Source organism: Strigops habroptila, chromosome 10 (genome assembly GCF_004027225.2).
Source record: "Strigops habroptila isolate Jane chromosome 10, bStrHab1.2.pri, whole genome shotgun sequence".
NCBI lineage: Eukaryota > Metazoa > Chordata > Aves > Psittaciformes > Psittacidae > Strigops > Strigops habroptila.
Genome location: NC_046359.1, coordinates 2,705,579 through 2,729,851, shown reverse-complemented (window position 1 = coordinate 2,729,851; position 24,273 = coordinate 2,705,579). Strand labels below are relative to the sequence as shown.

General features: G+C 38.3%; 1 protein-coding gene across 1 annotated transcript in view; it reads right to left on the bottom strand.

Moving 5' to 3' along the window:
* Window positions 1-760: 760 nt before the first annotated feature.
* The window catches only part of NOX3 (NADPH oxidase 3), a 38,236-nt gene continuing 14,723 nt past the window's right edge, over window positions 761-24,273 (bottom strand). Inside the window, exons 6-13 of the mRNA XM_030499537.1 lie at window positions 23,770-23,951; window positions 22,074-22,203; window positions 18,866-18,958; window positions 17,480-17,733; window positions 13,749-13,911; window positions 6,365-6,511; window positions 3,105-3,229; window positions 761-887 (exon numbers count right to left, since the gene is read on the bottom strand). Of these exons, the coding sequence (XP_030355397.1) occupies window positions 761-887; window positions 3,105-3,229; window positions 6,365-6,511; window positions 13,749-13,911; window positions 17,480-17,733; window positions 18,866-18,958; window positions 22,074-22,203; window positions 23,770-23,951 (1,221 nt within the window). The remainder of the gene's footprint in view (window positions 888-3,104; window positions 3,230-6,364; window positions 6,512-13,748; window positions 13,912-17,479; window positions 17,734-18,865; window positions 18,959-22,073; window positions 22,204-23,769; window positions 23,952-24,273) is intronic.

The window sequence follows — 24,273 nt, the reverse complement described above, 5'->3', positions numbered from 1 at the left end:
CCCATTCTTCAGTGCTTGTGAAGCATGTGACATTTAAATGACACCTGGAACCTTTTTCCATAGTTTCAATTGCCTGTCTCAGGACATCCATTTGTTGAGTGCAAAAATTTCTGGAGTCTCCTTAAACATATTAACTCTCAGAACATACTGGCTTATGGCATGCACAGCCACCATCGCTGTGGAAATGGCAGGTTTAAATGGTGCATGGTTTGGTAGGGAAAAGGAATTTGTTAGACAATGTGTATGTAAACAGTATTGCAAACAGCAAAAGGTGATGTGGATGTGGATATGGATGTGTGTGCAGTGGGAGGCTATAAGCAGTGCAAAATCAGAACAACAGGGAGGAAAAAGCTTTGAATGCCTGGGCATGATTTAAACAGCAGGAATTTGAGTATTGCCTGCAGTAGTAGTTTGACCATACACAACAGTGAGGAACAGTTCTAAATGTCCATTTTACTCATACCTTTTGCTTCAAAGATTAGTGGTTTGTGCTTGTTTTCACACAGATGTAGATGGATTCAGAGCATCATTAAGTAAGAAAGGAGAATCAGCCCTTCAGTTCTTAAAAGGAAAGGCTAAGGATGGGGTCCAAATCTTTAGTGGGCTTAGAATGGTATTTTTATACTGAAGTTAATGCACCTACTTCAATTTACAGTTCCTAATATCTGGCCTGAACGATGCAGATTAAGTAGAGGACAGGAGAAGGTGAGATAAAAATACAGAATTTTGTGATACCTATTATATAGTTAAGAAGTACAGCCTAGAAACTTTCTTTGTTATAGTGAAAATGAACTCCTCTTGGATCAACTGATGAATACGAGTTGCATGTCTTTTGAAGGATCTTAGAGAGATTCTTGGGTCCACAGAAGAATACTCCAATACTGTTGCTGTAATTGCAATAACAACAAAAAAATGAAAGTAGCAGAGTAAATGCATAAACTATACCTTTTGGCTGCCTCTGGCTTTGCATCTTTTGAAATGACTTTTGAAAAATACATTTGAAAAAATTTGTGTTACTATCACAAAGTATTAGAGCATAATTATTTAAATACATTAGTGTTTATTACGTCTTACTGCATTATTTATTTGGATTGCTATGTTAGAGGTCACAAACTAGTTTAAATGGTAGTTATTTGGGTTTGATCTGCATAGCTTTTTTAATCAGAGAAGAAAACACACTACTTGGGCTGAAAAATTTCAATGCTTTTCCTCCAGCTGAGTTAATTTTTCTTTTTTTTTTTTTTTTATAAAAATATACCCAAATTTCTCAGTTACTTCTGAGTTTTCTCTCTTTTTTATTTTTTTTTTTCCCCCTTCTTATTTTAACATGTTTCTGCCTATGGGCAATTTTTAAATGTATGATTTAATAACAAAATTTGTAAATATGTAGTTCTTATAAGGACATGACCAGTGTAACAAACAATTGTGTTCATAAGCACACAAGTCTGTTACAGCGAGCTGGAAACCTGGTTACTTGCTTCAAAATGCCTTAGAGGGTTTGCTTCTAAGTACATAGCACATATTGCTGTAAAACATATATATATGTACACACAGATACACATGCTGTGTTGCTGGGGAAGGCTCAATCTATGTATATGCAGTACAAGTGACAAGTGACAGCATGAGTTTCAAAAAGTTTGCTCCTGTGAAGGAGGGACTGTAGATATGATTTTGGCACCCAAGTCATAGTCCCCATAAGTAGTACCCATGTTGCTGTGGGGCTCGATTGCACTAGTTTTAACCTGGAGTGGTATACTCCTGCTAATCCTCTAAAATATACTGTTGCAGCCAGGGGAAATTCCATGGACCTAGGTGCAGGGATCCAAAATTTAGTCAGCTTGTAAAAGCTGATTGTTCCATCACATAATAGAAACTCTTGAGTTTCTTTGCCTCTTGAACCTTCTGTAGCTCAGAACATGGAAAGGTCAGGAATTTTATTTTCTCTTAAGGAATCCTTATGTCATGCAAGGTTTTCTTTAAAAGGTTCAACCACAAACGAGCATTTAGGTTCAGAACCAAATGCAGATTTTTTTCTGTCATTTTGGCACTGGCTTTCTAAGGAAGTACCACAAGATCCAGTGTATAAAGTTAATGCTCATCTCCCACCTTGAGCATCAGAAAACCAGGTTTTTCTCAGCTGTACTTAACAAAAGCAACAAAAAGTAATATTTCAACTATAACTTTGAAAGCTCTGTTTAAGCTTTATGTTTATGCAGTAGAATCCCTATAAAAGCTCTTTCAAAAATCATATTTTCTACTCTTGGCCTTTTTCTATTTTTAATCTTTCGTATTTCTTGATTGTATTATTTATTCTGACCTCCATCAAGTGGTTTCTCTATTACTATTTTTGCAATTTTATGGTGTTCTTGTAGCTTACTGTATTCTCTTTGATCTCATCCCTTTCAGCTTTTTCTTGGGTCTTTTCATCTTTAAAAAAAAGTTTTCTGCTTTTTCTTTTTGTATCTCTGTCTCCTAAGTGCAAGCCTTTATTTTGTATTAGCAGGTAAATGTTTGGAAATCATAAAGAGTCAAAAAGATTCTGGAATTTTCTGTCGTTGAACACAAAATATTTCAAATTCTTGCTTCAAAGGCTTCCAGGAACAAAGAAGCTTTTCTCAGACCAGTAATGAATCCACCAAGTTCAAATGAACTGTCTTTGCCAGCAGAGATGAACTAAGAACAGAACAGCATAGTCTTGCAAGAGTAGCCAAATATGTTAGAGAACAAACATATCCTTGACATCATAAGAAAAAAAAAATCACAGTTTATCTCTTTAATAACCATCTTCAAGGGAAATTAATGCTACTTTGTCCTTTGTGCAGAACAGTAATTGGATTGTGTGTTTCAATTATATCTGGACAAAGGCCAGGATATTGAAATACTTCTAAATATTAGATTTTCTTGTCCAAAAATTAGATTTTATTGGCATTCTCTTTCCGAGATTTCTTCATTAAAAGCTTCATTAAGCATAAATCTTCTTTCCACACAGCAAAAAACGAAATTATTTTAAAAGGGTCATTTAGAAAGGTTTGCCCTCCCCTTCTCCCACTGTTTATGCTGAGAGAAGAGTTACCTAAACAAGCTTAGAAGCCAACCTGCCTTACCTAGGATGGTTTTCTGCTAGTTGCTTGAACTCATTGTCCCAGTTTGGCCTTCCATAGCAGGTCTTCTGTCTCAACCCAGTAATTACATCCATCTTGTCATCATAATGTAGGGCTATGTGAGTAGCCTAAAGGCAAATTTACAAGATAGTAATTTTAGAGTCAACAACATATACTCCAAGTAAGAGAAGAAAGCAGTAATGCTACTTAGCTGTGGAAGATGGAAGTATTAATGAGAGAAAGGAAACTGTAATTATCGAATGGGAGGAGAGGTGAGGAGAAGCGAGGAGAGATGAGGAGAAGAGAGGAAAAGAGAGGAGAGCAGAAGAGTTCACAAAGTTACTGGAATTGTGAAAAGCACTTCCGTAAGTGCCCAAGACCTCGAAGGAGTTCAGTTTCTTAAGATGGAATGTTTGAGATGAGTTGGGATTAAACACCTGTCTTTATTGGCCCGGGCCTAAGTGCCTCAATCACTTTTACAGGCAGGTCTTAGATTCCCAAACCTCTTCTCAGCCTTTAAATATCTCACTCTACACTTCCTTCATTGCAGATCCTGAAGTCACCATTTTAAGGCTGAGTTGGAGTTTATGAAAGGGAGCAAAGTGTACTGTAGTAGAGTTTGACAATAAATATTATCAATTATGTGCACTTTAAGGAAGTCCAGAGCATTTTGCTGCTGATGGAAAGGATAGCGGATGTACCGGCTCAGCACGGATAAATCCCTGAATTTTTTGACTCTTCTCCTTAGGCGGAGGCAGGTGCAGAAAGTGGATCATCTCAGGTGAAGCACTGAACTAAGTGAACTGCATAGCTCCCAGTGCCAAGAAAACAAATCCTGATTTTCATGAGCATTTACTGTCTTTCATCCCCTATGCTATGCCCATTACCATGCTATCTGAGTACTTCTCAGATGCATTTAGAAACAAAACCACCGTCTCTCCTAATTGTACTGTGATTTTGTAGGCGTAATACACTTGTTTTCACTACAGACTATCATCGTTACTATCACTGTCAAGAAATTACCACAGCAAGCTAAGTTAAAAAATGGGCTTTGAGTTTAGTTCAGGCCCTAGCATGAACTAGGCATCATTATAATCTCTTGCAGAAGTGGTTGCTGAAATTTAAATCAGTTTCCTGGGAATATTGTAAATTTCTTGTGCTAATGAGTCTTCCATGTTGCTTAACAACTCAGTTATTCTGGTCAAGCACAGTTGTCACAAAAGGTCATGTTTCTGAGAGGTTCTTGTTAATTCAGGCCACTGTCATGGATGACTTGGAATAGTCTAAGAAAGAACTGAAAGTGCTTGGTGGGAGGAGGAGGTGGGTAACTGCAGGATTTTTTAATTGTTTACAGTAAAATTGTGCCACTGAGCAGATGGGCTAGTTCTGCTCACATTAAGTGGAACTTCTCCAGAAATTTTGGTGTTGGCCCTTGCTATTGCTCACAGCATTAAAGTTGTCTAGAAATGTCAGGGGCAATGTAGGGAGCGATAGGCTGAAACGTGAGTTCTTGTCCAAGCAGAGGCAAACATGTGCCATAACTGTTTGCCCATCTGTTGCCAACATGGAATCTACAAAGACCTCGAAGCATTGAACAAATATTTTGTGTAAGGAATAAACACCTGCCAGTAGTGGAGGGTGCACTAGAAGGTGTAAATTGCTCATACTAACTGGGTTCTGCTTCACCTGATTACTGGTCAAGACTATGTGGTGAGAGGGAGAGAATGTTGGGTTTGTTATTTGCTAAGGCACAAGTGAAGTAAAGCAAAGCATCATCCAAATATTATTGATGCTGAAGCTCAAATTTTGAGGAGTGATGAACTGAAATTTACTAAAGATAGGTAAGACTTATAAGAAGAAGGAGCTTTGTGGATGTCTGAAGAAGGCAGAGCTGTTACCCAGCACAGTTCCCTGGGGCTGGTCAGAGTAGGAGGAGTGGCCACTGAAACACATTCCTTTTCCTCCACAACCTTTTAGAGGTAGGGTGATGGGGGCTTTCGGGAGGTAGCACAGCTTCAGGGATGCTCCTACGTCACATAACCAGCAGCATGGGATAACGAGACAGTGCTGACTGGAGACTGGAAAATGGGGTTTGAAGAGAAGGAGGCACTTCAGCAAAGTGAAGGGTACACGAGTGAAGAGTCAGACATTTCAGCAGGAATAGTTGTCTCCCTACCTGATTTCTGGCCTGATGTTTTCCCAAGAGAGAAGTGGGATGATGACAGTTGAGAGATGAGGACAACTTTGTGTTTTGTTAGGTTCCTCAATAGTTTCTTTCAAAGCAGGTTTTAGGTAATACCCTGTGATATTGCTAATGCAAAGTGGTAGTTTCTATAACTGCCATATACTTCACAATGAGAGTAGATTTTTCTGAATACAGCTTTATGCACATGCCTCATTACTTGACAGAAACCCTAAGGAAAGCAGAAACAATGGTTTTTTTTGTGTCAGCAGAGGCAGGAAGGAAAAAGCTCTATGAAATCTATTTTTTTAATCTATGCTAGGCAGTCCTTCATTCAACAGAGGCAGCAGGAAATAAAACAGTAGAGGAAAGACTTCTGTGAGAGTTTTTCTGGCAGGTGCCTAACTGATCACAGTGTGATCTGAGTGATCCATTAAAAGAAAAGAGAAAGTAACTCATTTGGGTTTAGGTAAGGACTAAAGAAGTTGAATAAAATCAACCCTGTCTAAAGATTAAGTGCCTCTAGCTGGGATGATCCAATAAAATTATGAGATGACAAATTTAAAGTCAATCAAAGAAAATGTCTTTTCAAACAACATGAATTAGACCATAGAGTTTGTTGCCAAAATGTTCTGAGCACAGCAGGTTTCAAAGTGCACTGGCTGTATACGTGAACAACCAAAATGATAGTAAATAATAAAGAGTAAACAAAACTAACACTGTTTATACAACCCTCCATGTTTCAGTACAAAAATGCCAGAATCTATTTAAAGACCATTCCAAAGATGTGGACAAAGTGTCTCTTCAGAAGCTCCTGAAAGGCTCTCTGCACTTTTCTGTGAGACACCTGGTAATCAGTGCTCTCCAAGACAAGATATAGGACTGGAAAGATGACTGGCTTGATTTCTCCATTCCTGTTTTCCTAAATGTGAGATGCAAACAGACAGCTTGGTGTCTTTATATTTATAATCCTTCAGTTCTCTGCTCCATCCATCATTTATTCAACTGTTCCTGTTCCATATGTTACCATACTGGAAAAGCAAGGTACATTAACTCAGACTCATAAGAGTTTCATTATTACCTGACTTTCATCCCAGCCAGTGAGAAATATATGATAGCTTAGCAAATCATTTTTCCCTTTTTCATCCATTTTTGATTCCAAATGGAACAGAAGATCAGCAAACCACTCAAATGCTGATGGGTCTCTACAAATCCAGTAAAAATAAACCTGTCAGATGAAAGTAAATAGATTTAGCAAGAAGCAAACTTCCAATCAGACTTCTTAATGATTGGCTCAACTCATTAATCACATAGTGTGCGACTCATCGCTATAAAATTTAAAAATAATTACACATAATTTTGATGATGTAGTTTCTATCTTTTAAAAATTTCATTTTCATCTTAAACATTGAGTTAATATATTAATGCACTAGTGAAGATAGGCAGTGTACATGTTTCCCATCTCCCCTGCCAACTCAACTTTGACTTAGAATGCCTAATGCTGCATTTCCTGCAAGTAACTTCATTATTCTTTGAAATTTTGGATTTATTTTCAGTTATGTTTAAAATGGAATTTCAGTTTCTCAAAACTTTATGCCATAGGTTAACAGTTGAAGTGGTGAAAAGATAGAGTTATGTTCTTCAAGTCAGATACCCTGTATAAAACAGGGTGTAGAATGTCCCTGCTTCTTTTTTAATGCATTTCTTGTTTAAATTTGAGCACATAATTTCTAGAGAAACATGAAGTTCTAATTTTAAAGTTGCCAGAGGAGTAAATTGAACCACTACCCCATGATTGGCTTCCTATTATTTGGAAACCTCCTCTCTATGAAAAATTTACACAGTTTTTCTCATCCAGATTTCTCTATCTTCGTCTTCCATATGCTGGATCTTGTTATAGTTGTCTATTGATTTGGAGAGCCTGTTATTAAAGTTTTGTTCCCCAGGTAGGAATTAGAGACTGGCATCAAGTCATACTATAATCCTTTCAATGATAAACCAAACATTCCTGGGATCTGTCACTGAGAGACTAATTTTCCATCCTTAAAACATTCCTGTGGCTTGTTTCTGACTATTCCTCCTTGACTGCAATCACTTAGAAACAAAGCAGAGAGTTTATCTTTTTTTTTCTTTTTAAGAAGCTAATTCATTAGAATCTTGGCATAGGGTAATGCTTGCATAGGGAATAAAATATTTCAAACAAGATGGGTAGTGACTGTCCATATGATGATGAGAGTTTCTATTTCAGGAGTTCTTGATGTGGCATCTTCAGCCGGATCAGCTGGGACTCCTCCAAACCCTTTTTCTGCTCATTTCTTATAGCCAGTTGGCCCAGGGACTGCTGTGACCACTCCAGCATGTGCATGATATAGGGTGATCTATTGCCCTTTACATACAAAGCATCTTCTAATTAATTAACTATGTATAAATGACTGTCCTGTGTGACCACTCCTGCAGGAACAGTTTCCGCTGACCATTTGCAAATGTCTTATCTGTGAACAAGTTCATCAGTTTTGCAGCAGAAACTCTGTGGAGCCTTGGGATTGGTGAGATTCCCCTCTCAGGATCTGAAACACACTGAGACATAGGCTGTCCCAGGCCGAGCAGGAGCTACCTCGGGGAGTCTTCAGGACAGTCAAAATTTCCCACCTGGAAATGCTGTGCTGCAGAGGGGAGTGGAAGCACAGCCCATCCCCTGATTTCAGCTCCATCCGTTGTCTCAGAGAGGTTCAGCTGTGCAAATGACTGGACTGGGAGTTCCTTCACCACCCAGAAGATGAACGTCTGAAGTTCCCTGGATGTCTGTCCAGGCACCAATGATGCCCAGCTGAACCACAATTACAAGGCAATCTGATTGCCATTCTTAGAACTTGAATTCTGTAGCTCTTGCCACGCAATCAGTCATTACTTTTGAATAGAGGGCACCAGACCTTGAATGGGCCTCTGTGAACAATGTAATTTTGAGTGTAATTATTTTTATAGTGCCTCCAAAGAAATAATTCACAAACACAGAGGAAACCTGAAAATACACAATTTCAGATTAAAAAGGAACAGCACAGAGGACAATGTAACAAAAGGGTAGTTGGAACTTGTTTTATTGGAGCTGTGAATTTTATTTTGTTCCAAAATCCCTTAATTTCCTCCAACCCATCTCTCTTTGTGCTCACCAGTCCCCTGTCTTTTATTATACCTCAATGTCAAAGGTAATCTGAAAGGTCAGAACCCAAGGCAATCACTGTGGGAGCTCTGATGTTTTGGAAATTGTAGCTCTTTTCTGTAGGATCAATGAGATAAAGATGCATATTAGAGACTTCTGAAGCGAAAAATCAGAGAAAAAACCAGAGAGCTATAAAGAGGTTTCCCAAAGATTTAATATACTAGCTTGTCAGACTTCTGGTAAGGTGGTGGGAGAAAAATGTGGTAACACCATGCTTCACCGGAGATTTGGTGACAGAGACTAACAGTAATTTGAGATGTTTCCTAGATCTGAGTGTACTGTAAGGGACCATCTGTGGTTTCTATGTGAAATATAAATGAAGTATGATCCCAGGAAACAGAGATAAAGTATTCAGGGTTAAGTAGTGTATTTTTACAGCCCAGGAATAGGACTCTCTGCAGAACTTTAGTACCAACCATCTTGGCTGTTTGCTTTTTCCCCTTCTGTCTCAATGTTTTGCTTTAAATATGACCTTATTGCTTTACGGGGGGGTTGCTGCTGATTTACACTGGCATAGGTAATGAGGAAAAAGCAAGCCCACTGACTTTATAGCATTTCATTTCTGTGACCAACAATAACATTATTTTAAATTACCAAAACTAGATAAGATTTATAGCCTTAACCTTTATGTAGTTTTTTTGTGTCTGAATCTTGAATTTCCTGCTTGTTCCACATCCTCAGCACCTCAAAAATCAGCCCACTGAGTGCTGTCAGTCTGTATCACACCACGGCTGTTGATTTGTAGTGAGAAATTTCTTCCCCCAGCCTCTACTTGATCATCTTATTTCTCAACTCTTTTCAGCAGTTCATTTTATGGAAATGTATATTTAGTACATGTGTGTGGAGTGCTTCTAAATGAATAATGAATTGTGCATGGAGTATTAAATGGGAGCATGTGGGCAGGACTGGAAGCCAAGCACATTCAGGCAAGGAGGAAGAAAAGCTAGCTGATGAGTTGAGATGATATGGTCTTCCCCCAAATAGGGGACTGGTTTCCAGAATATCAGGCTATGGAGCTTCAAGGAGTGCTTTTAGCTGGTTACACATCCAGCTGTTACAGTAACAGGCAGTCCAACTGAATTGGGTCAAGCCACCACTCTGTCACAGTCCTCTCAATAAAAGATGTAGCTTTCCGAAGCCGCAGGAATTCATTAAACTCATCCCTGGTGTGGTTCTGATGAAGTGGTACCCATTGCACTGCTTCTAATTTTCACATGTTAGAGGTGGAGGGCATTTGGTAATGAAGAAAGACTGTCACTCTAAGAAGTATTTTGGACCATGATTATAACCTTAGACAGAAAAGAGGTAGTGAAGAACGTTGGCCTATGGGCAAAAGGTTCCTGTTCCCCTTAAATCAAAGAGGACTTCTAGTATAATATGTTAAAATAAATGGTGTTTACAAAGAAGTCTTCCTTTCTTTACACTGACTGCCCATAGCATAGCATAACATATTAAATATATAATTAAAATACAATAAACACACAGTAAAATTAATCCTTATTAAAACTGTAGAATAAGGCTAGCATCAGTGCATTTCTATAATTAAACAATTATTCTGAATCTTTTTTTTGTAAGCCTCATACTATTAACTGACTGCAATTATTTAGGACCCTTAAAATCTGTTTCAGATTTATTTTTCATTAGTCTCCACCCACCCTACCCCCATTGACTACATTCATCAGCTTGATGGCTTGCCCAAGTAAACTGTCTTAAATTTTCCAAGTGCTCTTTTTGCAAATCGAGTTAGATGCAGTATTGCTATTAATCAGATCTGTAATGCAGGGTTTTGAGTAGTTGCTTATTTCTTTAATACTCTGCTCCCTTACAATGCGTGTGTATTTATCATTCAGTTTCCCACATCCTGAGTGTTGTACAACAGATTAGAGCAAGAGCTCTGATACCTCTTTCTTGTAAGGTGAAAAAATGTACTTTGTAAATCAGCTTCCATCATGTTTAAAGTCATTAATAATTATCTGTTGATGACCACCCATCTGTTTCTCCCTGAAGGCAGAGGTGGAGCAGCAGCTCTGGGCAAAGCCAGCTTTTCATCAAAGGGTTGTAAAAGGTGATGAAGCAGGGAATGCCCAGGGAAGCACCTTCATCCCTGACTCTTGTTGCTCCCTCTTAAATAGGACTAGTCCCTGCAAAACCCTCTTACACATTGCACCTGGGCATCTCCCTGCTCCTGAGACTCTATGCTCCTGAGTGTACCACACCACTTGTGGGCTGTAGTATACCAGAAAAAGATCTGACATCTTCCTCAGTCTAATCAATTGATCCAGTGGGCCACTACAGCTAAGGTGCAACAGTGCCTGCAGCCTGGAGCATGCAGGGGAGGATAGGGGTTTGGGCACCTACATGAGGCACTGGCTTAGAGCTAGGGTGGCAGCAAGCAGCCTTTGGTGTAAATGCAGGACAAGGCTTGAATTCATATCTCTAAATTTGAAGCAAGAGTCCTAAACTGTCCTCAAACGCAGCTCTGAAAGATGGTTGGTTGACAGCAAAAAGAACCCAGGTTTTTAGGTCTTTGAGAGAAGGTGTTTTGTGGAGAAGGCTGTGAGCTGTGGTAGAGCTTGAAGCAGAAGGTTACCTCAGGCAGGGACAGTTGGTTTCAAAGCAAATGGAAAAGGCTAGTTTTGTTTTCTTCACAGTCTGTATTTGAACTTATTACCACAGCGTGCTCTGATTGTCTAATGTCTGCATGAATTCAAACAGTAATTACACAAATTCATGGAAGTAAAAACTGCTAAGGGATATTAAACACAGAGCTGCAGCTCTTGTATCAAGACCTTACTGAACTGGAAGTCACTCAAAGGCAAGAAAGTGTCCACTAAAGACTTATCACTGTATGATTTTCTGGTCTGTATAGTTTTCCCTAGGTGTTCATGAAGAACCACTGTTGGAGACAGGACATTGGGCTAGATGGATCTTTGGTGATACTCAGTAGGACATTTCTTACATCCTTATATAGGGTAAAAGAGAAAGTGGGTGTTTGCTAATATTGGTGTCTGATGGATCAGTATGATTTCATCAATTTCAGCAGCAATTGATCTGAAAAATGAGACCACTAATGTGAAATAAAGATCATTTTATGCATAACTAAAGCTGGTAGAAACTTTCCAGCCATGACTAGTAGTAGTGCCCTTCCGCAGTGCAAAAAAATGACAGGGAAATTAAGGCTCTAAGGCTATTTAATTGTGAAGAATCAATTAGATAAATGTGTATTCCTTTTGATTTGCTGGGTTTTTTAAATTATACAGCTGCAGACATTATGGAAGCTATGAGTATTTATATCTAAACCGTATGTGGGCAACGCTAAGAAATATTAGTTCAATAAGCGTAATGATAGCTGTACTCAAATCAAAATGAAGTTGTTAAAAAAAAGAAAAACCTCTTATTTATTTCCTTAATAGACATTTCTATGGTACTCATCATGGCAGAAAGAGAGTGCTGAACACTTTGAGGAAGATTAAATTATTTGTAATTATACCACAAGTGGAAGCTTTTAACCAATGGAAAAAAAAATGTGGAGCTACCCTGAGATTAATCGTTGTTACTAAGATGGCTGCTAAATTTTTTAAGTAGTGCTGTGAACTTCCCCAGGACCTTTCATCCAGGCTTTCAAAATATATTACAAACACCAATGAAGTTTAGCCTCATAACACCTGTGAAAAATAAGCATCACTATTCCCACTGCACCAGTAAGGAAGCAAAGATACAGAGAAAGGACATGGAGAAATCAAGATACTTTTGTATTTCACAAGAATTCGGAAAAACTGAACTCTATAGCAGAAAAAATGTGGCAGAATGCACCATGCATTTATTTTTGCAGGCACACTTATCCAAGATTCTCCCTAAGCTATGGATGAATACCCTGAAGTGTATTATACTCTCAATGCATAGTTAAATTCTGTTATTTTCCCCTTAAGATAACAACAGCAATGACAATAAGAACAATTTTACTTGTATACATATAGAATATACATGATACACATACCTAACGTGCATATAAGTATATTTAGCTCTCCTGGAAAAGATCATTCTGGTACAATCATAGTGTTTGCAAATAGACTTCTTTTCACATCCAGCACATATTTTCATTTTTATTTCCCTCCCTTCTCACTGCTTTTTCTGCCTCAAAGATCCCCCCTGGCAATTTGAACCTGTCCTCAACTCCTCAGTTACCAAAATCCCAGATGCTTTTTCGGTGGCAGCTTGTCATTAAGATGCCAGTTTTAACACTCTTTCATTTAAAAAGATCAGCCCGTGGGTCCTGCAATCAGCTCCATATGTACTGACCCCCTCAGAGATCTGTCCACTCCAATGCAATTTCAACATTTGTCCTGAAATGTGAAATGAGGAACAGTTCCTGATTCAGCTTTTACATTGGAAAATGAGCTAAAAGAAGCTCTAAGGTCCACAAGCTACCACTTATCATGATGGTTAGGGAACAAAATCTTCAATGCTGATTTTCTTTTCTATTACCTTTTTATCCCTCACCCTACTTCACCCGTATTATCTCTTCTTTGTCTATCCTTCCCCAGTGCTGTCTCACATATCCTTAGCAGAAGATGTATAACAGGTAAGCAGATCGAGAGTATGTTAACTTAATTGGTGCCATCCATGCCTTACAGACCCAATATATTTCAACAGAATAATTACAAGTGGTTTGAAGCAGTAATATGCATCTCGATATATGCATCTCATCCAGACCTTAAATGCCTTTCTTTATTCCTTCTATGCTGGCTAATACCCTGACTTTGCAAGGTGTGAAAAACAGATAATGGTCACTGAATGCAGCATTCTGGACCAGTACATGCAGTCAAAGGGCCCTCATGAAACCTAGAGCTGGATAAGAAGCAAGTGCTGCCTTTCAGTTCTGTTTAAGGTGACCTTGCAGGATTTAATTTAAAGTAGGAAAGAGGTCAAATTTCTATTCAAGCTCTCTAATTATCTGTGTAGCTAGGAAAGATGTTCCACATTTATCTCCAGTTGCTATTGAAAATTGAATTTTTCAGCTTTTACTAAATACACTGCAGCTAGGGCTACCTTCTTCCTCAGTGAATGACAGTGAATTTGGGAGACCCCACCCAGCAACAGCTCCTGACACAGCTGGAAAATGAGTGACTGCCTCTGAGAGCGAGTTCAAGCACTCAAGTGAGTCTCTAGCTCTGAATTGCCTCTCTGATCTGGTGAAATAGGCTCATTTGTCGAACTTTTTGATGGAGTGATAAACTTCCCTACGTACCTTCTGCAGTGCCAGTTCTGTGTTAGGGTTGCAGCATTTGTACCAAATGGATTTTAAAATAGAGGCAAATGGTGTGACTCCAATTCCTGCTGCAATGCACACACTCACTCGGTAGTGGAAGACGTCTGTGGTTGCTGATCCATATGGTCCATCCACAGCCAATCTACAGCAACAAGACATTTAGTTAAGGGTCAGCAACATGTAAAATGACAGAAAGGTTACCATTTGTTGGGCTACATATTCTCAAAACTGAAATTCTGTTAAAATAAAAAAGAAAAAACTTGTCCATGCTGGCACACAAATTACCCGTAGACACACATTTAATTTTCAGTAGGTGCCATTTAATAGCAAAGCAACTGTTTTTTCTGAAGTAAGAGAACAAGAGCACCCATGTGGATTTGGGGCCTGGCCATCTATTTAAGCATGCAATTGCAATTTTCTGGCTTTCTGAAATGTGATTAGTCATATAATTGCATGTCCAAATTTAGCTTTGGAATTTGCATATTTAATTACAAATTACTGAAAAGCATCCTGGTTTAGAGGTTTATTTTCTGTATTGTATCTGTCAAAGTAAAGAGGCATAGATTATATTAATAATTTTGAAAAGGTCTTTATATGTGTTAAAGTAATAAAACAGAAAGCAAGAAAGAGGTCATCATATGCAAAGAAACTACTATTTTCTCAGTTCTTTCTGAAAAAAACCCAATATTTTAGAAATACATTTTTTGCAATAAAACTGTATTTAAGATCTGACATAAAGGCAAAACGTAAGTAGAAATGCTTGTTTATGTTACTACCTCCTATAATCAATGTTGCTGATGCTGAGGCATTATTTTGGTCAGAATTAGAATTAAATAATCAGATTCATTCCTCTAGCAACATGAATGTAAATACATGCAGTACTTTGAAGCGCATTGTCCAGCCTGTCTTTAAACAACACAAGTGCACTGGAAGGTGGTTTCACTAACACCCAGTCCTTAGGAAAAATTATTTTTTTCCTTCTTTCAGATTTTGTATTGTTTTGTGCACCTTACTGCATTAATCATCTTTAAAACTCATCTGAAATACACATCAAGAATGAAATTCTTTAACAGGAAAAGAAAGAGGGATCACCAAGCAATTGGTACACACAAATATGGAGACACAATGTATCTGAAAACCTATCGTTGCTTTCTTAATGTATACCGAAGTCCTAGGAAATATTTTTTCCTTCATTTGTACTTGTCGCTTTTATTTCAAGATTCCAAATGCTCTGAAAGTGCTGTATCAAATGAAACAGCTACTCAGGGATAACTTCTGGAAATCTAGCCTCAGATATAAACAAAATAATATTTTTAAAAAATATGTATTGTTATTCAGATTATTGTCCAGCCCTATACTTTATAAGCACTTTTAACACTGTAAAATATGATTAATTTACGGTATATATGTGAAATGCCTAAGAACTGCTTTTAGGTGAGCTTTCTATGATGTTCAATGTGGGCTTGGAAGCAATTATTATTAGTAGTAGATTGAGAAAAAATTGATTGGGAAGGAATTTGAAGAGGTTCTTTAATCCGTCTCTCTGATACAAGACAGGATCAATTATTTCTGAATCATTTCTTACAGACATTTGTCTCATCAGTCTGCTCCTAACTCCTCAGGTGACAGAGATCTCGTTATTGGTTTGAACACATTGCTCAGCTGTAGCTAGAGAGCTTAGCCAAATACAATGTCTCAGAGAAGTAGAAAGGAGAAAGCAGAGAAAGATAAACTGAGCTACACAACTCATTCATTTGATCTAGAGAGGGTGACGGAAGGTAGGAAGATAGAAAACAAAATGAAAACAAATACTACATTTGCATTCGCCAAGGGACAGTAGAAAATAGGGCTATAGACTGGTTCTAACTGTGGGTTGGAGTGCCCAATATTCTTTGTGTCCATCTACACAATTTCATTATAAAGAAGCTTTATACTTTTGGGGAAGGCAGGGGAAGTATTTAGTTTTGGAAAAGTAACAGTAATGGATTCTTTTATTATTTTTAGAATTTAAACATTTGTTCATCACCATGATTGTGTAGTACTCCTGACTGTAAGAGAAGCTAGATTTTTGGACAATGTGCTAAAACAGCAATTAAGTGAGCCAAAATCCCAAAGAGGTGTAATATGGAACTTGATTATTTTTACAGCAATAGTCTTTTCTATGGTCTTATCTCTCAAATTGACCGTAAATCACAACTAACTGTCTTTGCTACCTATATACATGTATGTACATTTTATTTTAGTCTTCTTTTATTACTTACGATATAAAGATTTTATTTTTAGAACCTTACCTTATTGTTCAGTTGCTACAGGTCTCCCATCCTCTGCTCAGTTTCTGCTCTTATTTTTTAATATAGTCACCAATTTGGTGTTTATCTTTAGACATTGAAACCTTTGAAAAAGACTTGATTTTTTTGCTTTATTGCTAGCTTAGCTATTGAAATATTCTTTTTAATATATTGCAAGAAAGCAACTGAATGATGGCATTAGGCACCTTAACAAGATTAAAAAGAAGAGTGTTTATATATGACACCAGTGTTAATTTCAGCTCTGCATTGTGGCCAGCAACATTTGATAACAGTTTTCTCTTTCTCATTGTCTACACTGGCTGTCAATCACCTTGGACCATTTTTGCTCCAGTTCTGCTGAAATGGTATACTCTCATTCCAGTTGCCTTTAACAAAGGTATGGCTTTCATTTATAATTTTTATTAACTGGCACAATGCAAGGACTGGAACAGACTTTCTTCTCTGCCCTTACCTTCTAGTATGCCTCTGTAGATCAGTGGTATCTATAAGCTTTTTGGGGGAATGTTCTCTAACATCCAAGTCCCATTAAATTATATAAATCCAGTTAAACAAGTGCCTTTTGCCATTCAGTTTTACTAGAACTCCCTCATCAAAAGCAATTTTCCAGGGGGAAAATAGGCCTTTCATTCCCAGGCCCTACACACTCCACAGGAATTGAAATGATCCTGTGCCAGACCTTTCTTTGCTGAAAATCGCCGCTGTGACTGCAAGGAGCTACACGGTTTGAATCCATTACACATAGAGCCAGATGCTTAGCTGGTGTAGGTCAGGGTGGCTCCATCAACTTCAGAGGAGCCCTCCTTGACCTGAAACAACGAAGCATCAACATTTTGCTTGGATGAAGTTGTTACATACAGATTTGAATACCAGTAAAACCTTTATAAAGTGGAGCAGGATTTGGAAACTAGAGACAGAGTTGAGGGACACTTTTGGAAAGAAGTAAGGTTCAGACAGAAGTTTCTGGAGCCACAAAATGTCTAAGTAACTGAATGGGAAAAGCTGGAATTTTGGATAGCAGATGGGTGCTGTCAGAGCATAAACATAGAGGCACAAAGCAGGTAGCTTCCAGTGTTGTTCTAATTCAGCTCTTAATCTGTCAAAATGGATACCTTTAGGCATGGATATAGATGCTAGAGATTTAAATGATAGAGACAGAGATATAGATGTTGATATGGACTTTAAATCTTGGATTAGTCATCACGTCTTCTTGGTAGCTGTGGCCTAAGTTCAAGACTGTGTTTATTTGTGTTCTTTTTAGCGTAATGGCATATTTTGGATCCAGAACTATGATCTAATACTCTAGCATAAAGAACACACACAAAATTAATTAAATTTAAAATGTTAACATTTATTTTAAAATGTAGAATTAACATTTTAAAATGTATTGTCTGTCATTCAAACCTTGGTAACATCCACAATTCCTTGAAAGCTTTCTCCTGTGCTCCGAAGGCCTTGAAGAGGGCTGCAGTCCAATCCCCAACGACCCGTATGTGAACACTGAAGAAGTCCTCCTCAGGAGCTGAGGTGAGGGTGAAAGGGTGCCACTCCAGCCATGAGACAGATGGGCACTGTAGAAAGATATATTGACCAGGTCCCATTTTAAAGCCACATTTCTTCATGTGAAGCTCAAGGACTCCAGAGGAATACGTCACCACCTAAACAATAATAAAAGGACCTGTTTTATTTTCCTTCAGAAGAGTAACTAACTGTTTGTTTTCATTAGGTTACAGGTGACTTTGCAATCATTTCTACTTGAGTTGAACCACGAGTTGGTGCAAATTGGTATGCACACTAATTTTTAAATGTCTTGTAGATTACATCCTAAACTGCTTGTTACAGTGCTGGTATTGTCCAGTAGTTTGAGAGCACATATAGTGCGTATCGTGGGGCAGCTTGCTTTGTGAGTGTAAGAGGCAGAGGAAAGGCTGTAACAATTCAACAATTTGTGAACTTTCTGTTTTAGTTGAGCCTATTCCTTAATAGACTGGAATAACTTCCCGCTTTTACTGTCATGTAACACTGTTAACATGTATGGGATTATTGTTGGTTTGGCAAGAAGAAAAAAAGCCGTATGAGTTCAATTCTAACATACTTTTATTAAGAAGTAATCTCAGTTAAGCAGTCAGTTTTATATGTCATATATACTGAGGTTCTCAGATCACAGCCACCCTGTGAAATCAGCAGCAAGACTTATCCAACATGCTTTTCCCCTCACAAAAAAATAAGCCAGTTTCTGATCACTGTCTTGATACATATGGACTCGGCTACTTCAATAGCACCATTCTCCATCCGTTTTGCCATCACTTAAATAGGCCCTTAGCACACAGAGATATTTACAACTGGGATAAATTATTACATTGGTATTAATGAAGCTTCGATTATTTATGCTGATAATATAACCCTTAATCTCCTTAGAAGCCTCCAGATTTGAAAGTAAAAACCGTGTCCTATAGAAGGCAAGGGCATCTCTGGCGTTTACTTGAGTGGAACATGGTTTCAGTTCATTAAAAAGATAGAACCTCTGTGCAGATGTTTGTGTTATGGTGGTGTAAAGCTTGGTACTCCATGAATCAAGTTTGGACCCGTATGGAATATTCTTATGGACTTGCTGTTGGAATAAACGGAAAACCTAAGATCGATACTTGGCTGAAACCATGGTAATGATGGAAGAGCTGCTGAAGCTAGGAGTGAAAAGTGAGGTCACAATATGGAGAAGTTACCTGTAAAAGATAAAAAAAGTCATTGACATAATATTTTTTACATAGACATGCAACTTACGTTACATACCTTAGTAATGACCACCTCCTGTCGAAATCTCCAAAATCTAACAATTCTTTCACAGATGTATAACATCATAGGACTTAAAACCCACTTCCAAGCCTGTAGAAAGTTGCATATTAAAAAAGAACATTTAATTGAATGTCTACAAAAATACTTTGCGTCACTGGCTTAAATCAGCAGGTAACGTAAAATTAAGTTATTTGGTTTTTCTTCTGTGATTTCTGATTCGCTTTTCTCAAGGGAGTATTTCTGTTGCTACTGTAGCAGTTCTGGCTTTCTTGTGGAACAGACATATGGGACTCCTTCACAGATGCACTCCAAAAGTGGTGCTAATATCTATCTGTATTCTGGCCAAGAAGAGTCCTTTTAAATCTTTTCCTACTAAAAGGCAAAAGGATTAATGAATTTAGGTGTTACATATAGATGTCATTGGATCTGAAGACATAGAGATGCATATATTTATACAATATTATCCATAACCTTATTATTTTTTTTCTTTTCAAAGTCTAAAATATTTCAGAAGGATCAGATAGGGGTAGCTCTTATTGTCAGCTGCAAGTATTCTGATACTGTATGAGAAAGCATTAAGTCCCAAATATTCAATTAGAGGAATGGAATACATTTCCATTTAATCCATTACTTGGCTCTGTATCAATAAATGTGTTTTTTTGATTGAAGATACTAAGCTGGTCATGCTTTAAGTGTTGCAGGTGATTGCTGTGTTTCTTCTTGCTAATATCATGTACTGATCTCTGTAATAAAGATACTTGGCTATTCAAGCATACTAGGTGATGATTTCACTGACTTGTACTGATAGCTAAGATAATTGGCTGTAATTGAATCTTCATGATTTTTTTTTTCTAGAAGAGATACTGTTTTATTTCCAGTTTTGTTAATTACACAGCTCATTCTAGCAAACTGAAGACTCCACAACTGTGTGGCTTTTAAAATCTCCAAAGAGTAACTTGCTGAAACATTGACTTTGCTCCACAAGCTGGGTAACAGGGGTTATAAAGTATCTTTTATGAGAAGCAAGCCATAAAATTATGCGGCTTCCTTAGAAAGTGCTAAGAGGATGGAGTGGCAATTTCCCAAGGTTAAGTCTTGAAAATTGAATAAAAAAATGCATGATTTAATAATGGGAAGCAACCAGCATAAGCCAGAAGATTCTCAGTTAAAGCAGAAACTCAACACATCCGTTGTCCCTAAATACTACAGGTGTATCTGCACAGTGGGTAATCTCACGTCTTGAATATATTTGCATGTATCAAGCCACAATAATGATGAGACCTGTTTTTCCTCCTTTGCATTTGTGCTACCTGTAAACAAAAGCATGTGACAGGAATGTTAAGGTTGGAGGCTTCCCTCTGTGAGAGCTCAGCTGAGATTTCAAATGTGCCGTTGCTCCAGTGCAACAGAGAATTCAGTCCAAAATGTCTTTTGGCTGACTTGGGACAACAGAGCAAGCACCAGGAAGGATGGGCTGCTAGGAAACACAGCTCCTGGCTGGCTAATCAGGGCATCGGTATTCTTGCCCAAGTGGTAAAATGGTGTTTCCTCCTGTAATGAGAGTGAACTGAGATGGGGCAGTAATGGCTCAGGAGAGGCTGTGAGGATAAAAGTCCAGGCGCCCTGAGTGCAACAGAAGTGCTTCATTGTCCTCAAGAGGGATCCAGATCAGGACAAAATATGGAGCAAGGGATCATATGTGACATGACTGAGAGAGGGGCTCTGCCATGGTAGCCTCCCTTGGGAGCTGTGGCCAGCAGGGTGAGCACTTGTCAGTGCCACCTCATGCAATTCCAGCTATGCACAAGGCTGTCCCCTCCCTTCTCAGTGCCATCTGCATCTGCACCTGCTCATGCTACACAAGCTTCGCCATGGCTTTTTAGCCTCTGAATGAATTTGTGCTCTCTATCTGCGGTGCCTAGCAGGTATCACACCGTAGCACATTGCCCATCCAGCAAAACACTGTTCTTACAGATGATCTATATGCCGTACGGTATTATCACAATTCATTTAGAGTAATGTGACTTTGCAAATATGGCCTTGGGTATGCAGGAAAGTGTGGCAAAATAGGTTTAACATAGCGAAGTGGAAGTTCTTTCCAGTTAGCTTTATGATAATGAATGTCAAGACATGCTGTTGAAAGCAAGCTTGTGTCTGTATTCATGGTGCGTAGCCATGTATTGATTTTTATGGTGACATTGTAGCTGAAATTTTTAGAGAGTCATTCATTTTCTCATTAATATGCAGGTTGGATAGTGGCTAACAATAGTTTAGTTTAAGAAAAATCTATGTCAGCCATTAAAAGAGCTACAAGACACTGAATGCTAATTTTTCTCCTTTACTTCAGGATTTCCTTTGGTATGTTTTTTCTTTTTGGAAGAAACAACAAAAACTTGCATATGAGCAAGCTAAATCTTGAGCTGTAAATGTTAAATGATTGTGTTTGGATGCTAGACATCTGACATACTGTACAAGTCTGCTACTTAATTACCCCCTGTGGATTTGCAATCTTGTTGCAGGAAAACCACCCTTCCGTGGGACATTTTTCCTGCCTTTCCCTTTCATAATTCATTGCTTCAAATTCTCTCCTTTTTACCTAACTTAAGACATCAAGGCTGGATGATATGAAGCATGTGCCCCAAAGCAAGGACATAATTTTAACTCTGACTTATTCTCCCATGGTATTTAGACTATCCATATTAAAGTACAGTTAGTTAAAATAATAATATTAACTTGCATTCCTAGCTTTACTGTTCCATTGTATTTTTCACATCTCTACCCTCATAACGTTTTCACTTTGAGCCTATGTTTGTGCGGTGAGCACATCAAGGATATTGTTGATACTGAATAATTAAAAAATAAATGTACAGAACAGGTTTAAATAGAGTATAATTCTGAAATCCATACCCTTCGAAGGGAGTGTTGCCTAACAGAAGGATCTTCCAGAAATAAAAATTATTATTAATGACACCAAAATTTTATACATCACTCTTCATCTATATCTGTCTATACTGATTATAAAAGAGGTCAGGATCACTGTTTTAACGCATAGGGAGAGGTCATGGAACAGAAATGTGCGACTACTCTCTAAACACGACACTAAGTGCCAATCACTAGCATACACTTCAGCTCCCTGCTCCCTAAGACATTTAGCCTTCCAAGGAAGGACATTAAGTTAAAACCAGAAGGCAAACATCACTCTTACCACAGGTTTGTTGCCAGAAAACTGCGGCAAAGGGCACTGAGTGGTGTTCTCCCATTCCAAGTAGTGATCTTTACAGTACGTGACATTGTGGAGCAGCAGACTCTGAGGCGTCTGACCTCGGACAAGCTGACTTAAAACAAAATTGTCCATCAGTGATACACTTCTTTGCAAGGTTTCTGTGCATTTGTGGGTTTTGAACTACTAGTCAAATGCAGATTCGGAGATAACTGAAAGTTCAAGAATTGGCCATTTCAACCCTGCTCTGCTCTCTTGTTCAAATTACCTTTCCTTTAGCTTTGCCATAACTTTTTGACCAAATGTAAGAAGTGTGTTACGGTATTGGTATACATCAATGCAGCTGAAGTGTGTAGAATGCTTGCATAGAAAATGTACATTTTGCGGTTTGTGGCAAAATTAGAATGATTTCCAAGTCCTTTAGAACAGACACTTTGACTTCCTCTCTATATGAGCATCTGGTATTGCTTAGAAAAATAATAAAATTTAATAGTGACAGACCTGCTCTTTCCTTTGCTGCTTTCTAAATGCATTTTTAAAAGCTGCAAATAAAGTTGGAGGACTGTAATTAGATGTATACTCTCTAAACATATTAAATACTAGCTTTTTTACTGCTGAGAATGTTAATGATGTGAATTCTCCCAAACATATCAATCCTGACTGTTCAGTTTAAGTGGGTTTCAGCTGGTGTTGATTATGGGTAGAGAAGGAAGATTTTTATGGGGAAACCCTATTTGTTTCATGTTGTTTCTCTGGATTTTCCCTTCCGTACATACTTTGGCTCTACAATGTTAGCCAATCTTGCCCACAAGTCTAACAAGAGACAAGGAGTTAAGAAGTGCTGCCTTCTTTTACATGGCAGTGTTATCAGGTGCCACCAGTTCAGACAGAAAGACACAAAAGGAGGTAGGCCTGAGTGAGTTTTGTTCAGTCACATGGGAATGAGAAAGAGATGGGAAGTGGATGAAACCTTGTGTTTTGACTTCTTTTCATAAATGGGGTAGTGGTAGGGATGTGTGGGGGCAGCAAGGAGCTGCTCTGTTGCCGTGCACTCTCAGCCTGGGGTAAGCAGTGTGCTCATTGAATGCTATTGAGCTGTTAAATAAGTGTCCTCTTTTCAGGGAAGTCTCTTGCTGAGGAGTGTCGATCAGCTGGCTAGGCAGAGGGTGCCTGCAAAGCTGAAGGCTTACAGGGTTCATTATAGCTGTTTGAAATTGGATTCTAAAAGATTTGCTGGAGAGAGGGGAGGGTGGGCATTTCAATCAGGGCAGGATACAGTTTACAGAATTTGTTTGCAGCTGTGCCTCTGAAACTTGGGACTAATTAATTGGGCCAATTTCAGGAACATTCGATGCCAAACTGAACGTGGCAGCTATCAAATTGCAAGGAAAGAGGTGAGAAAAGTAACACACCACAAAACATTGTACTGCCTGTTCCCTGCTCCATGGAGACATCATGTGCCTCCAGAGAACAGACACATGCATGCGGTACTAGGAAGTTCCTCTGTGTCAGAGAACAGTGGTCTGTATGTACTTTAGTGGTGGGCGATACCAATCTGCAATCTGTCTCCAAGCAAAGATCCCAGCAGTTTGTTAATAGAAAAGCAAAGAATTAGAGATTTGAATTGTGTTTCATCTCTTGCTGGGTACATATACACTATGTAGTTTATTCAGACACTTACCCCATACCATGGATTATTAAACCGATGAAGAAAACCACAAAGAGGTGATGAGTATACCAGAACACCTCATAGCATGACCTTCTGATGAGCTCAGTGGATGAAGTCATGATCAGAATTAAAGCCACAGTTATCACAACTCCAGTTATTCCAGCTATGGTGTTTAGTACCTCTCCTGTTGTGTTCTAGAATAAGAATACAATATTAGTATTAGTAGTTATTGTAGTTATAATCATTATTTTTATTATTATTTCTGTTACTGTTACTATTGCTACTGTTGCTGCTATTACATACAAAGCCAAAATCTAAGATATATTTTCAGCAAATGAAGAAAACCAGAACAAGACACGGAGGCAAGGCAAACCTCCATTTTACCAACAGAACAGCGCAGAAAAACATCCCTTTGCTCTATTTCCACTCAGGCTTACCACAGACAGATGTGTAAATGTTTGCTGTCACTTATTTGTTTCAGGAATTGAAAGAAGGACATCAGACAGTCTCATTAGT